The 12,165-nt window shown below is 36.3% G+C and overlaps 2 protein-coding genes across 14 annotated transcripts in view; one reads left to right on the top strand and one right to left on the bottom strand.

Moving 5' to 3' along the window:
- PHYHIPL (phytanoyl-CoA 2-hydroxylase interacting protein like) overlaps window positions 1-1,264 on the top strand; it is a 58,920-nt gene extending 57,656 nt beyond the window's left edge. For both annotated transcript variants that reach the window (XM_017675472.3, XM_017675471.3), the window contains exon 5: window positions 185-1,264. In XM_017675472.3, coding sequence (XP_017530961.2) covers window positions 185-719 — 535 coding nt within the window. In that variant the 3' untranslated portion in view covers window positions 720-1,264. The remainder of the gene's footprint in view (window positions 1-184) is intronic.
- FAM13C (family with sequence similarity 13 member C) overlaps window positions 1,250-12,165 on the bottom strand; it is a 119,405-nt gene continuing 108,489 nt past the window's right edge. For 5 of the 12 annotated variants that reach the window (XM_073241020.1, XM_073241019.1, XM_073241021.1 and 2 more), the window contains 5 exons: window positions 8,818-8,913; window positions 7,309-7,508; window positions 6,678-6,722; window positions 5,877-5,978; window positions 1,250-2,812 (listed from right to left, as the gene is read on the bottom strand). In XM_073241020.1, coding sequence (XP_073097121.1) covers window positions 2,689-2,812; window positions 5,877-5,978; window positions 6,678-6,722; window positions 7,309-7,508; window positions 8,818-8,913 — 567 coding nt within the window. In that variant the 3' untranslated portion in view covers window positions 1,250-2,688. Of the gene's footprint in view, window positions 6,723-7,308; window positions 7,509-8,817; window positions 8,914-12,165 lie in introns of all 12 variants that reach the window. The other 7 variants (XM_017675461.3, XM_017675465.3, XM_017675462.3 and 4 more) reach the window with 5 other exon arrangements.

The following is a 12,165-nucleotide window of genomic DNA, read 5'->3' as shown; positions in this document are numbered from 1 at the left end:
TAGACTCAAGGCTAGAATGTAACCATGTATAGTTGATGCATTCTCCTTGATCCTTGATAGTAGGATGAACATTCAAGCTTTCAAATAGTAGACAGTTGACTTTTGGCCTATTGCCATTGCCATTTATCAGTCAGTAGACTCACTGCTGTTGTACCAAGCAGTGACCATTTCTTTTCTCTGGCAGAGAACATCATGGGAATGCTATGCAGCCCTCTGTCAAGGATAACAGTGGCAGCCATGGCTCTCCAATCAGTGGAAAATTAGAAGGCATCTTCTTCAGCTGCAGCACTGAGTTCAATACTGGGAAGCCACCCCAGGATTCACCTTATGGGAGATACAGGTTTGAGATTGCAGCAGAAAAACTTTTTAACCCCAATACTAACTTATATTTTGGGGACTTCTACTGTATGTACACTGCTTATCATTATGTGATTCTTGTTATTGCCCCTGTGGGATCACCAGGAGATGAATTCTGTAAGCAGCGCCTTCCTCAACTAAATTCCAAGGATAATAAGTTTTTGACCTGCACAGATGAAGACGGGGCACTGGCTTACCACCACGCCCAGGATGTCATTTTAGAAGTCATTTACACTGACCCCGTGGATCTTTCTCTGGGCACCGTGGCAGAAATCACTGGTCATCAGCTCATGAGTTTGTCTACTGCAAATGCAAAGAAAGATCCCAGCTGCAAAACCTGTAATATCAGTGTTGGACGTTAATGCCCACTTTTCTCATTCTTACTTAGTCCCTTTCATTCCCTTAGGAGCACTGATCCTCTGTTGTCCATTTTCACCATCAGATGTTTTCCACTGAAGCATGCACATGCACTATCGCCAAAAGCAAACTTCCACTTCTCAAATTTCATTCAGAGCCGTTGTAGTGTGTCCTAGTCCCTACCCTTCCCACTACTTTCAATGAAGTACCCTGCGTTTTCCTTCTGACACTTTATTGCCTAGATGCTGCAATGTTTTTATTTTTCCTTTATGCCAAACCATAACAAAACAATTATATAAACTGCTTTAGCAAAATACAAAATAACGGCTTATAAATGGTGTTTAAATATGCATTCATTTTAATCTACTGAACAAATATTGGGATAACTCCAAACCGCATGAAAGGGTGTAATTGCAGCATGAGTTAAATCTTGAAGCCTAGAATTGTCAGCACTTCCAACTTGTTGTTTGACAGTGTTATTTATGTTATTTATATTAGCTAACAGGAAACAACTACTGTGTTTCAACATAATAAATATAATAGAAAAATATTTTATTTGTATTGTTGTATAAAATATTTACAATCATATAGAATATATAGTTACATTTTAATAGCAATTGTATATGTGTCACGAAACCATTTCCCTTATCAAAGATGTAGTTTGTAAACCTCAAATAGTCGTGTATCTGTCCTGTTACAAGTAGATGACTTTGATTAAACAAATTTATGAAGGACATTATTCTGATTCATACAGATTATAAAATATCAGGTAAATACAGAGAAAATAATAAGCCTCTGAAATAGTCAATATTCTTCCCATCCAAACTATATGAAAATGTGAATTTGTTCAGTATCATGCTTAAACATGACAGAAAATAGAAATACAAACATGGCTGGTACAAGAGAAAATGTCTACCTTTTACTTATTTTTACAAAAGCAAGATAAACATTTATTTTAGTACAAAACAATACAAAAAAATGTATGCTAAAGTTGATGGAGCAAATTAAATATTCTGGCTTCTTTTCCAAGGTGTCATAGCAAACCATTTCCAAACCTTTCATTTTGAACAGGATGAAGAATACCCACAGCCCATGGGAAAGCCTTTTGACTTTACAAAGTATAGATCTTGAAACATTAAGAAAAATGCATATTCCCAATGGAAAAATAGTTATATAATCTTAGTTATAGTAAACAAAAAGTTAGCAATCATAACTATGATCACATTAGAGCATATATACTGCAGACACATCTATCCAAAATACCTATTTCCAAATTTCAATACAATATTTTAATATAAACATCTGTCAATTATAGACAAAGATAATTCACAAAGTACATGCTATCAGAATGAACTTTGGTAATCAGAAATGTAAAACTTCAAATAACATAAAATAATGTGCTATTTTTATATGGAAATAAAAAACTAGCAGTGACACATTCTAGTATATTTTAGGGTATTAAAAGCCTAGCAAAATTAAGGGACAAGGTAGTTTTTTTTGATCTCTCAAAAATCTATTAGAAGTTTCAAATAAATTACATTCTTACTAGCTGTATTCCTTCCTACATTAAAAGAAGGGTTTCTTTTCCTCATTTTTAAAAATCATGCTCTCTTCCATACATCAACATAAGCAATCTTTGGATACTAAGTAGACTTTCCCTAACTAGTGACCATCAAACAAGTAGGTGCTAAGTGTTATTTAGACTTGATAAAATACTTGATAGTATGAGTTTTCTCCCTGGCATGGAGGAATCTAAATTTTTTTTTCCAATTATACTATTTCTTGTCCCTCCCCCTGTTTAAATCTCTTCTCCTCATTTATAATTACACTTGCCATTCCTTCTTTAAACAGCTAATATTACCACTAAAGTGCTTTTATTTTCTATATGTCAAAACTACTTAGCAAGAATGGCAGAGGAAAATAATAAACTTAAGTTTATCTTAGGTCAAAGTGATTGCAAACATTTCCTGAACCTCAAATAGTTTTGGCCACATCTTGCTTGCTGATGAGGACCTCTAATAGTCTCAGTTTGGCTTTTATGTGCTTATATTCATAGTACTCATCTGCCATTGGTATCCTATCTTCCTTTTGTGGACTTCTGCAAAACAGAAAATAATGTCTGTTAGTTCATATGCACCATTAAAAAACTTTTATAATTCCTACATGAGAAAGTACAGGGTAGCAGTTTCCATTTGGTTTTTGTAACACATCACTCTTACCTTCCTTCTACCTTCATTCACTCCCTCTTCTATGTGTTATTAGGTTTCTATATAATATAGCCTTTGAGAACTTAAATGTTATAGGGGTTTTTCAAATATATAGTCTAATGCCCAGACATATAACAATGGGACAAGTGAAAAGGTCTTAGGGAAAAAAACAAAAACCAGAACCATCAAGGCAAACCTTGTCTAGTCATGCTCCCACTACCCATGCCACAATTCCATTCCTATACAGAATGGCCCTTTGAGTGACAGTTGTTAAAAATATCAGCCTAAAAATACTATATAAATGAACAAATAATTCATAAATGTATGGTGATGGGGGGAGAGGGATGAAGCTCAATGACTACCTTACAAACATGAAATATTTCCAGGTTGTCTTGTAATTGTAATACCTGTCTCTGCTAATGTGTAGAATTAGAATCAGTAGAATTCTCAGCAGAATCACAGAGAAGTTCAATTGAATGTATAAGAGCCTAAACTGCAGTGATTCTCTTTGCACACTAATTCTAATGAATAATTTTTCTATAAATGCATTCTATCAACTACATCTTCCTGCCATTTACTTTGAAGAGTAATTGGGTAACATCTGGAGTTCAAACTGCCTCCTCACAAAAACATGTTGCCAGGAAATGTTTTCCAATGGGAAATAATTGCTTCAGAATCTCAGAAGGTGCTTGTCTTTCTTGGTTGGTAAGATGACCAATTTCTTTTAAAACATTTCCACCTATGACTTTGATATACAAGAGGTTGAAAACACAGATTAAGTCACCACAATTGCTACTGAATATAAACACAAATACTCTCTAATATTTGTATGCCTGAAAAATGGGTATATAGTAAACATGTAATGTTTTACATATACCCCCTTCTATTTTCCCAGTACTGATAAAAATATATCCTTCACAAACAAAAAAATAAACTAATTTATAAAGATTTCTTAAAAATATAGTTATCTATTTGTGTTGCACCACTATACACTGCCCTGTAATTTCTAATAAAGAACTCAAACAGTATACAAATCTATAGAGTGTTCCTCTTAAACGTAGTCTAAATGATATTTAATTCCTTTGCCTATATTCTTTGTTATGAGCCAGACTTATCACTGAGTGTTTAAATACCACTCTAACTTGTGTAAACAGATCTAAGTGAAGAAATGGTCTAATTTATAGGGAAACACTAATAATCCATATGTAACATTTCCCTGGTCCTTGAATATTTATTTCACTTTGCCTAATAAAAGGGTATTGTTCAGAATGAAAATTTTTGCTGTGTTTCCTAAAGCAGTTTTCTCATTTTATCAAACATGATAAAGTGCTTATTAGCACAGTTCCTGGCTCATAACTATTATGTTATATCTATATGATTATGATAAATTACTGTGAACATACCAAGAACATTTACAGTATATTAAAATTTCTAGTAATCAGTTTGCATCATTATTTTACCTTATGGGTAGTTAGGTTTTTCAAAAAAAATGTCTTAAGAAAATAAGAAAGATCCATATTTCCTAGCCGTTCAACTGTTTAGTTTTAGTTATAATATCATCACTTTTGCATTTAGTTTAAATATATTACCACAAGAGGGCATACAACCTCAGCCAAAGATAGGTATATCAAGTGGGTTTATGGCTCAAAGGTGCAGTAGAATACTGTATATAAAACATAACTAACCACTCAATGTCAGAAAGGCATGCCAAGTACCCTGGTAGATCCACTAGGCAGCACTATTAGCACATTGGGAAGTTCTCAAACTCTAACTCCTGGGTTCAAATAGGTAAAAACGTACACACATAAAAGTTAACATGGAAATTTGTAGGAAAAAATGGAAATGGAAAAAAAGCAAGAAATTAATGTTTTACATTCTAAATTTAATAGCCACATAAGTTTTTCACTAGATTAGTAAATACCAGCAGAAAGGTAAATAACTTGCATTTGTACCAGTCAACTGCAAAGGAAGATTCCAGGTTGAAAACTAGGTGGGTTATATCTGTACTTCCTAAATATAAAAAATTTGACTTAATAGGTCCAGTTCTAGTAAACAGGCCTGGAGAACTGAAATGGAAAATTTTCTGAGAGGTAAGCAGACCAAGCTTTCAAGATGCTTTAGGCAATAGTCCCTTCTATGTCAGGACAACCCCCAGTCTGCTGAAATGAAAGCAATCCAGGAGAGGCAAATGCATAGGGGAGAGGAATTCTGAGGAGCCAGTTTATCAGTGACTCCCACCTCTGCCACCTTAATAACTTCATGACTTTGGGAAAGTTATTCAGGATTATTTAAGACTGACATTCCACATGACAGATTTAGCTTCCCAAAGTATCCCAGGGAGTCCAGTAATTTCATATTACAACCATGAAACTGGCTCAGGTTATTTGTCTGTCTCTTCCAGAAGTAAATCAATTCTTATCTCATGATTTTATATATATATGGAGTGCATAATGAGATTTGGGATGACCTAGGAAAATAGAGGATATAGCTAAACATTTATTTAAGAGAAAGAATTTCTATGAATTCTTGACCAAATCCTGAAATACAATAATTGAGGGCAGATCCTGAAGTTTAAAGGATATATTTAAAGCAAAGAAAGAATTATTTAATTAAGTAGGAAATAACTGTGGAACTAAATAGCCAAGAACAAAAAAACTACATAGGCTGAAAAATCAAGTACATTTTTTAAAGACTTAGATTAATTTATTAATTATAACGAGAATTATTATGCAAAGTTAGGTATTTGGGGAGTTCATCCTTTTTAAATACTTAATAGCTACAGCCTCCCATAAAACATAACTAATAGGGGTGCTATGAGAACGCTGTATCAGACAAATCCGGGTCTGAGTCACTGTGGAGATTATCTTGAATAAAGTCAGTTTTCCTGCACACTCACAGATTAGTCTTAACAATAGTTAATATAATAACTTAAAAAATGTGTCTGCCCACACTCACCTTCCTGTTTGTTTAAAAAATTGTTCTTCAAATTCTCTTAAGGCTTTCCGAAGTCTTTTCTTGTCAGCCCTAGTTTCTCGGAGATGGTCAAGAAGCACAGGCCTGTATCAGGTAAAATATATATTTGCCATTAATGAGCTCTGGCATAATTGAAAGATCATCACTAGCAGATTTGTATATTAAGCAAAAGTGTATTATGCTACAGAGGGGTTCTGCCTAAAAGAATGTTTTTTGAGTAAGTATGGCACACGTGGAGCCTGACCATAGGGGAGTACATAAGCAAAGGAAATCACTTGATGAAAACAATGCCACAGGAAAGGAGAAAGGACAGAGGCAAGCAGACTGAGTCCCTAATAAAACACAGTGAAGGTCGAGGCCGTATTAATGGATGAGGAGGAAACAGACATTTTGAAGAGATACTCCTCAGTATTTAGTGATAAACTGAACATAAGAGTCACAAGAGGAAGGGATTTTAATGAAAATTCTACTCTTAATCTAGAGTATGGCGAGAATGGCAAAATCCTTGGGAATGAGACAAAGACCCAGAAGAGAAATGTCCAGCACCCCAAAACAGTTAAGAAAGACTGCTTTACAACAACTGTTTTAGAACCACCAACCATCCAAGAAATGAAGGAAGGATGGGAGCGTGGGAGAGAGGGAAGGAAAGCAGAAAGGAAGGGAGGAAGAAAAAGTGATTTTTTACTTCCAAATAGGTCATTCTTCTCTGAACTGAAATTGAGGTATCAAATGAATCTACAAACACACTAAAGTCCCAGCTTAGAGCTTAGTCCTTGGTCTTACCTCATATTTGTGGGGATTCCATCTTGTGTCACACAGTCACCAACACTATAATACATGTTAGGAAAAATTTCAAAAAAGCCAAATGATCACAAGGAATTCCAGCTACTGAATAATGGTAATGAGAATGATAATTCTAACAAAAATCCAAATAGCTCCTGGCTGAGGAGCCAGTAGGAAACAAAGGATAGTTCATTTATTCAAGGTCAAGAGGGTCCCCACTCTGGAGAAACCATCTTATCTAAACGGAACAGACTAGGATAAAGGCCCTAACAACTGCTGACCCACACGGGATCCCATTCCTTTGGGTGCAGCATTTTCAAAGACCAGCTCTGCTTCACAGCCTGCCAACAGTGAGACTGATGCCAGACCATGGTAAAAACAATGCAACTGTCACCAATTGAACATGAGCATTATGGCATTAGAGGACCTTCCTGGGAGCTCTGGTTTCTCATGGCTTTGTCTTCTCAGTTATCCAGTTAAGAGGACAACCAGATTATACTTTTCAAGGCCACTCTCTGGTGGAAAGCATTTTGTAGAGAGTCTAATAGCTCTTCTGAATTTTGTATGTACATATAAAGTAACACAGACCAGGAGGAATTAAAGGGAGATTCCACTCGGAACTCACACTTACATAGTGGCCTCATGTAAATTGGACATAGAGAGAGCTGGGGGTTTGATTTCTTTCTTTTCATCTGGTAGCAGGACCCTAACAGGCTCAGTCTCATCAGAGAAGGTGAGGTGGTCACCAACAGGAAGGTGAGATGCTGGATCTGGCAAAGAAGGTTGTTGGCTTCCCTGGGGACAGTCTTCATCAGAGTCCTCTTCCTCCTGCTTATCACAGGCAGAGTTAAATAAAGTCATAAAATGCCAAGTACCTTTTGAGAAAGCAAAAACAGGAAGAAGAACCATAAACAGATACCATGAAAACAGCAGATGACTCCTGTGCCTACTGAGAAGGAAGCAGCCAAAAGGAACTCCTCCTCAAGTGTATCAAAAAACTTACAGGAGTTAATGAGCAGAGAGGCCCCCATTCTGAGCTAAAATGCTCACCAGGTTCATTTCTGTTTGCTGGGCCAAAAACAGCCAACTTGCAGGACATGGTCCATTCTTAGCCGCACTACCTAAGAGTTCCTCCCTTTCACCAAGACCTTTTGGGGGCCAGCTTTGTAACAGTTATATGGGTTAGCATGAGATGGGATACAGACCCCTTTTGACATCCAGAAATTCCCCAGATCAGGCCCAGGTGTGGGCCCCATTCAAATACAGAGGACACTCAGAAAACTGACAAATTCAGGGAAGAGCTCTAAGAAGGCAAAGCAGAGTAGAGTTGTTCCCTCACCTGCTCTGGGATAGCTTATCACAACCAAAAGATTTTTTTTTGCAAGGAAATCTGAAAATCATAGCCTACTTTAAAGTGTGTTTCTTTAATGGGAAAAATTCAAAGATTATGACTCATTAATATCTTTGTCTTTAAAACTGTGGAAGTATAAATGTACTCAAGCATACTTAAATTTATATTTGTTAATATTTATTCCTTTTTATGTTAATATCTTGAACAAATGACTTTTAATATTGATAGAGTAAGATTTGTGGTACTTTTCTAGTTCTGTATTCCCATAAATAATCCATTATTAAAAGGCGCCTAACTCAGTTTCAATATTTATATTCTATTGAAATAAATCTACTTATCTCTTGTACACTGATGGCCAAATGGTACCAAAAGCAAACATTGCGTTATATCAAGGAACATACTGTCAATTTTCTTAAAAAGGAGAAAAAAGTTGACTAACAGAATAGAAGGGCTCTGTTTTGTTTACCTGTGTTGTAAATTAGCTAACGCTAAACTGAAATTATTCGTTTTTTCTCTTCACCCAAAATATGAAAGCAAATTGTTAGAACTAGCTTCAAGATACAATGGCTATATGTTCCTGTTTCACAACAGTTAGTTTTCATCCACTGGTAAGTATAGTATTAGAGCTGAAGGAGACCACATTTCTACTATTTTGAACTAACTGGCCTTGTTAGCAGCATATACTGCCAAGAAGGCACTTTACAACCCTCAGAGTACTGCCTCCCTAACTAGACATCAACACAAAAACAAGCACAGGTGTCTAGTTGCAATGCAGGCATCCTGACTTACAATTGTTGGAATGAGGGAAGGCGTTGACAAGATTTGCTTGATAATTCTGTACCGGTCATAAAGAGGCTTCATGAGGTTCTTATCTTGTTTAGTTACCTGCAAAACATTAAATTGATTACTATTCCTTTCTCTGACAAGAATAAAAACATGTCAGTATTTTTTGCAGGCAAAAAAAAGTTTTGAAGCCTCATAATAAAGGATTAATAATACAGTAATCAGAAAAAGGGATATCATTTATAAGATACTACATAAAGTACATGCCAATTTTCTTTAAGGAAAAGTTTCTTAAAGGACAGTTCCAAGTTTAGAAAGATGTTTTTAAATCTTTCTGAAGGAGACCTCAATGTGTAATGGTAAGGAGCCTGTTCTTTAATTACTTCTTCACTCTTAAAAAAACAATGGGTGATCGAGACATCAGTTTTTCTTCTAAAACATGTATTTTATCTGGATTCCCATGATTATATTCACAAACACCAACACTGTTCACGTCTTCATCACTACAATCTTGGATTATATATTAGGTTACTGGCTAGCTCTGACATAAACTAACCATTTTAGATAAAACAATTAACTTCTCTGAATCCTCAATTTCCTACCTATAAAAAAAGGAGGTTGGAGTTACAAAGTTCATTCCAACTAAAATATTTCATAACCTCTTGGGCCACTAATGCATTCTGTTAATCCCTCTGCTGGATGACATGTCCCTAAAGCACTATTTTCAACAGGTCACATTGTGCATAGAAATTTGAATGGCTTCCTATCTATCTATATTTTTCCCTCTCTACCTCCCTCCTCCATCCAAAATGACCAAACTCCTCTGCCTGCCTCGGTTCTCCTCCCTGCTGTGAATCTGCATTCATCTGCTACATATTTCCTACACACAACCACTCTCACTCCTGTCCAGGGATCTCCCTTGGCAGGTAGTGGGAGGGAAGGCTTATTTCCATTCGAGCATAATTGCCAGGCATCTCTTACTGAAGTACACATGCCCCAGTGTACTGTCTAGCTCTGCCTTCCCAATCCCAAAAAGAAAATCTTAAAAGGAAATGGCTCAAGCATCTATATTTAAGCTTCCTAGTGATTTTCATGCTACCCTATCCCCATAGCCCAGCTGAGAACCATTCTGGCCCACATTGGTCTCCCTTTTCTCTGAACTTCTCCATCTCATCATCTGGGCCTTAACTATTGTCTGTGTTTCAGTTATAAATTAGAAGCTTCTTAAGATCAAAGATTATAGCACATATTTCTTTAAATTCTTAAAGTATCCAACATATTCCCATCCTTACAACCCATCTATCAACCCAGATTTATAGTACTCTAATTTTTAACAAGCTTCATATAAATTCTATATGCTATAACCTAAAAGTCTTTCATTTTCAGTAGATACTTTATTATGTGAGTGGAGGAAACAAGGACCATGTTGAGTAACCTAAACAGCCAAAAAGACATATCCAGAGCATGAATGAGTTGTCAGATTTTAAAGGTAAATATAAATAGATGAACCTCAAAAGATAATTATCCTTACTTCCTGCTCCTCCATTTTTCATAGCAAGAGGCTGCTTTCATTAATGGAGGCTGAACGAGAGGGGACTGTGCACAGAATATAATTTGATATAATTTGTTGGTAGATTGACAACTTTGCCATAAACAAAAAACCCCCTGAACCCTAATCCAGGTTATTTGAATCACCAAGGTCTAGAAGAGTAGCCCCAAAACAAGCTGGCTTCCCATGAGACATGCTGCTGAATGGCCCACCCAAATGCTTTTTTTTCTGGACCTTGGTCACAGTTGTTTGGGAAAAAGCTGCCATAGTGTAAGCACTTTTACACCACACCCCTCCTTTCTCCCCATGGCACTGGACCCAGGTATTGCTTCCCAGTGAACCACAGGAATTTACCAGTAAGATCATTTAAACCATCCCCATAAATGAGCTCTCCTAAAGAGGGAAATAAGAGTGACATTCTCCTCTCTGGACACTCAGTGGTGGGAATCTATGACTCTTTAGCTTTAGGAACTCAAGTGCTACCAAGTTTTTCCTGGGTCTAAGTCTCCCCAGCCCCTTATTGAGAAAGCCAGTATCTGTGGAACTGTCTTTCTGAACCAATCAGTCTGACCATCTAAACTAATTAGTCAGTCAATGAACAAAATCACACAAAGCAGCTGCTGAAGAGAATGGTGTGGTGGTCAATTTATATTTCTAAGCAGAGGATTGCCCATTAATTTTGGTCTTAAAACCAGAGAACGTGAGCTCAGATAACAAGCTTGAAAACACATGCTATTTTTAACATGAAAAATTATATAATCTCTGAAACTTACTTAATATGCAGAATGAAGATCATTTTTAATAAGGTATCCTACGTTAGGTCCCTGGCTCAGATTCAGGAATACTAAATGTTACCATAGTAAGCTATCAATCACACGAGTTAACTTGGGGTTACTATCAATGCTGTACATTACTGAACAGAGTACTATGGTGTTATTAAAGAATAGTAAAAATAAAAAAGAATCAGAAGCTCTGTCTTGATATATAACAAGCTATCCAGAATACACAAAGTGCAAAAAGTGCATAATTATATAGACTGCTACCCCTTGTTTAAAGGGGACAAATTAAGAATGCATATGGATACTTTCTTGTATATGCTTTAAATAGAAACTCCAAAAGGACACATAAAACATTAATAACAATAGTTATCTGCTATGGAGTAAGAGACCTCAGAGCTGGAGCTGGCAGATGGGTTGGGACAGAACCTTGTTTTGTGTTCCCTTTTATATTTCTTTTTGAATTACAGGAGAAAGTATTACTTAGAAAATTCTTTTTAAAGGATAAACAGGCAGAAGAACTTGATGGGATCTTCCTTTGGGTACCTTCACTTGTATGTGTTTCTTCTAATACATAACAACCCACTAATCAGTTACTAAATTTTCATTTGCTTTTTAAAAATAAAGTGAATTATGCCTTCCAAAAATCTACTTCCCTCCTCAAAGATGCTGCCGCAGCTAAAAGACCAGCAGTAACCATCCTTGCTCATCCATCTGTATTGTGCACCTGACCCTGCCAACAGTTCTCAGGGTGATAAAATGGATATGCCAGCACCAGGTCAGATCTTCAAGTGGAAAGAACATAAATAGGCACCACAATGAGACAATGTGCCCAGGGGATGATTTATTCATCAGTGCTCAACAGACACCCTGTGACCCAGAATCCAGAAGTGATTATTTCCAAAAATCATCCATAGATGAAAGAAGAAAATCACTCAGTAGCAGTATCTGAACCAACAAGACAATGCTTTATCAACCTGACTGTGGGCTCTGACTAAAGTCCAAATGTAAAAATTTCAGGAGTTGTTA

Source organism: Manis javanica, chromosome 7, assembly GCF_040802235.1.
Source record: "Manis javanica isolate MJ-LG chromosome 7, MJ_LKY, whole genome shotgun sequence".
In the NCBI taxonomy this organism is placed as follows: Eukaryota; Metazoa; Chordata; class Mammalia; order Pholidota; family Manidae; genus Manis; species Manis javanica.
This window is presented reverse-complemented; position numbering and strand designations above follow the sequence as displayed.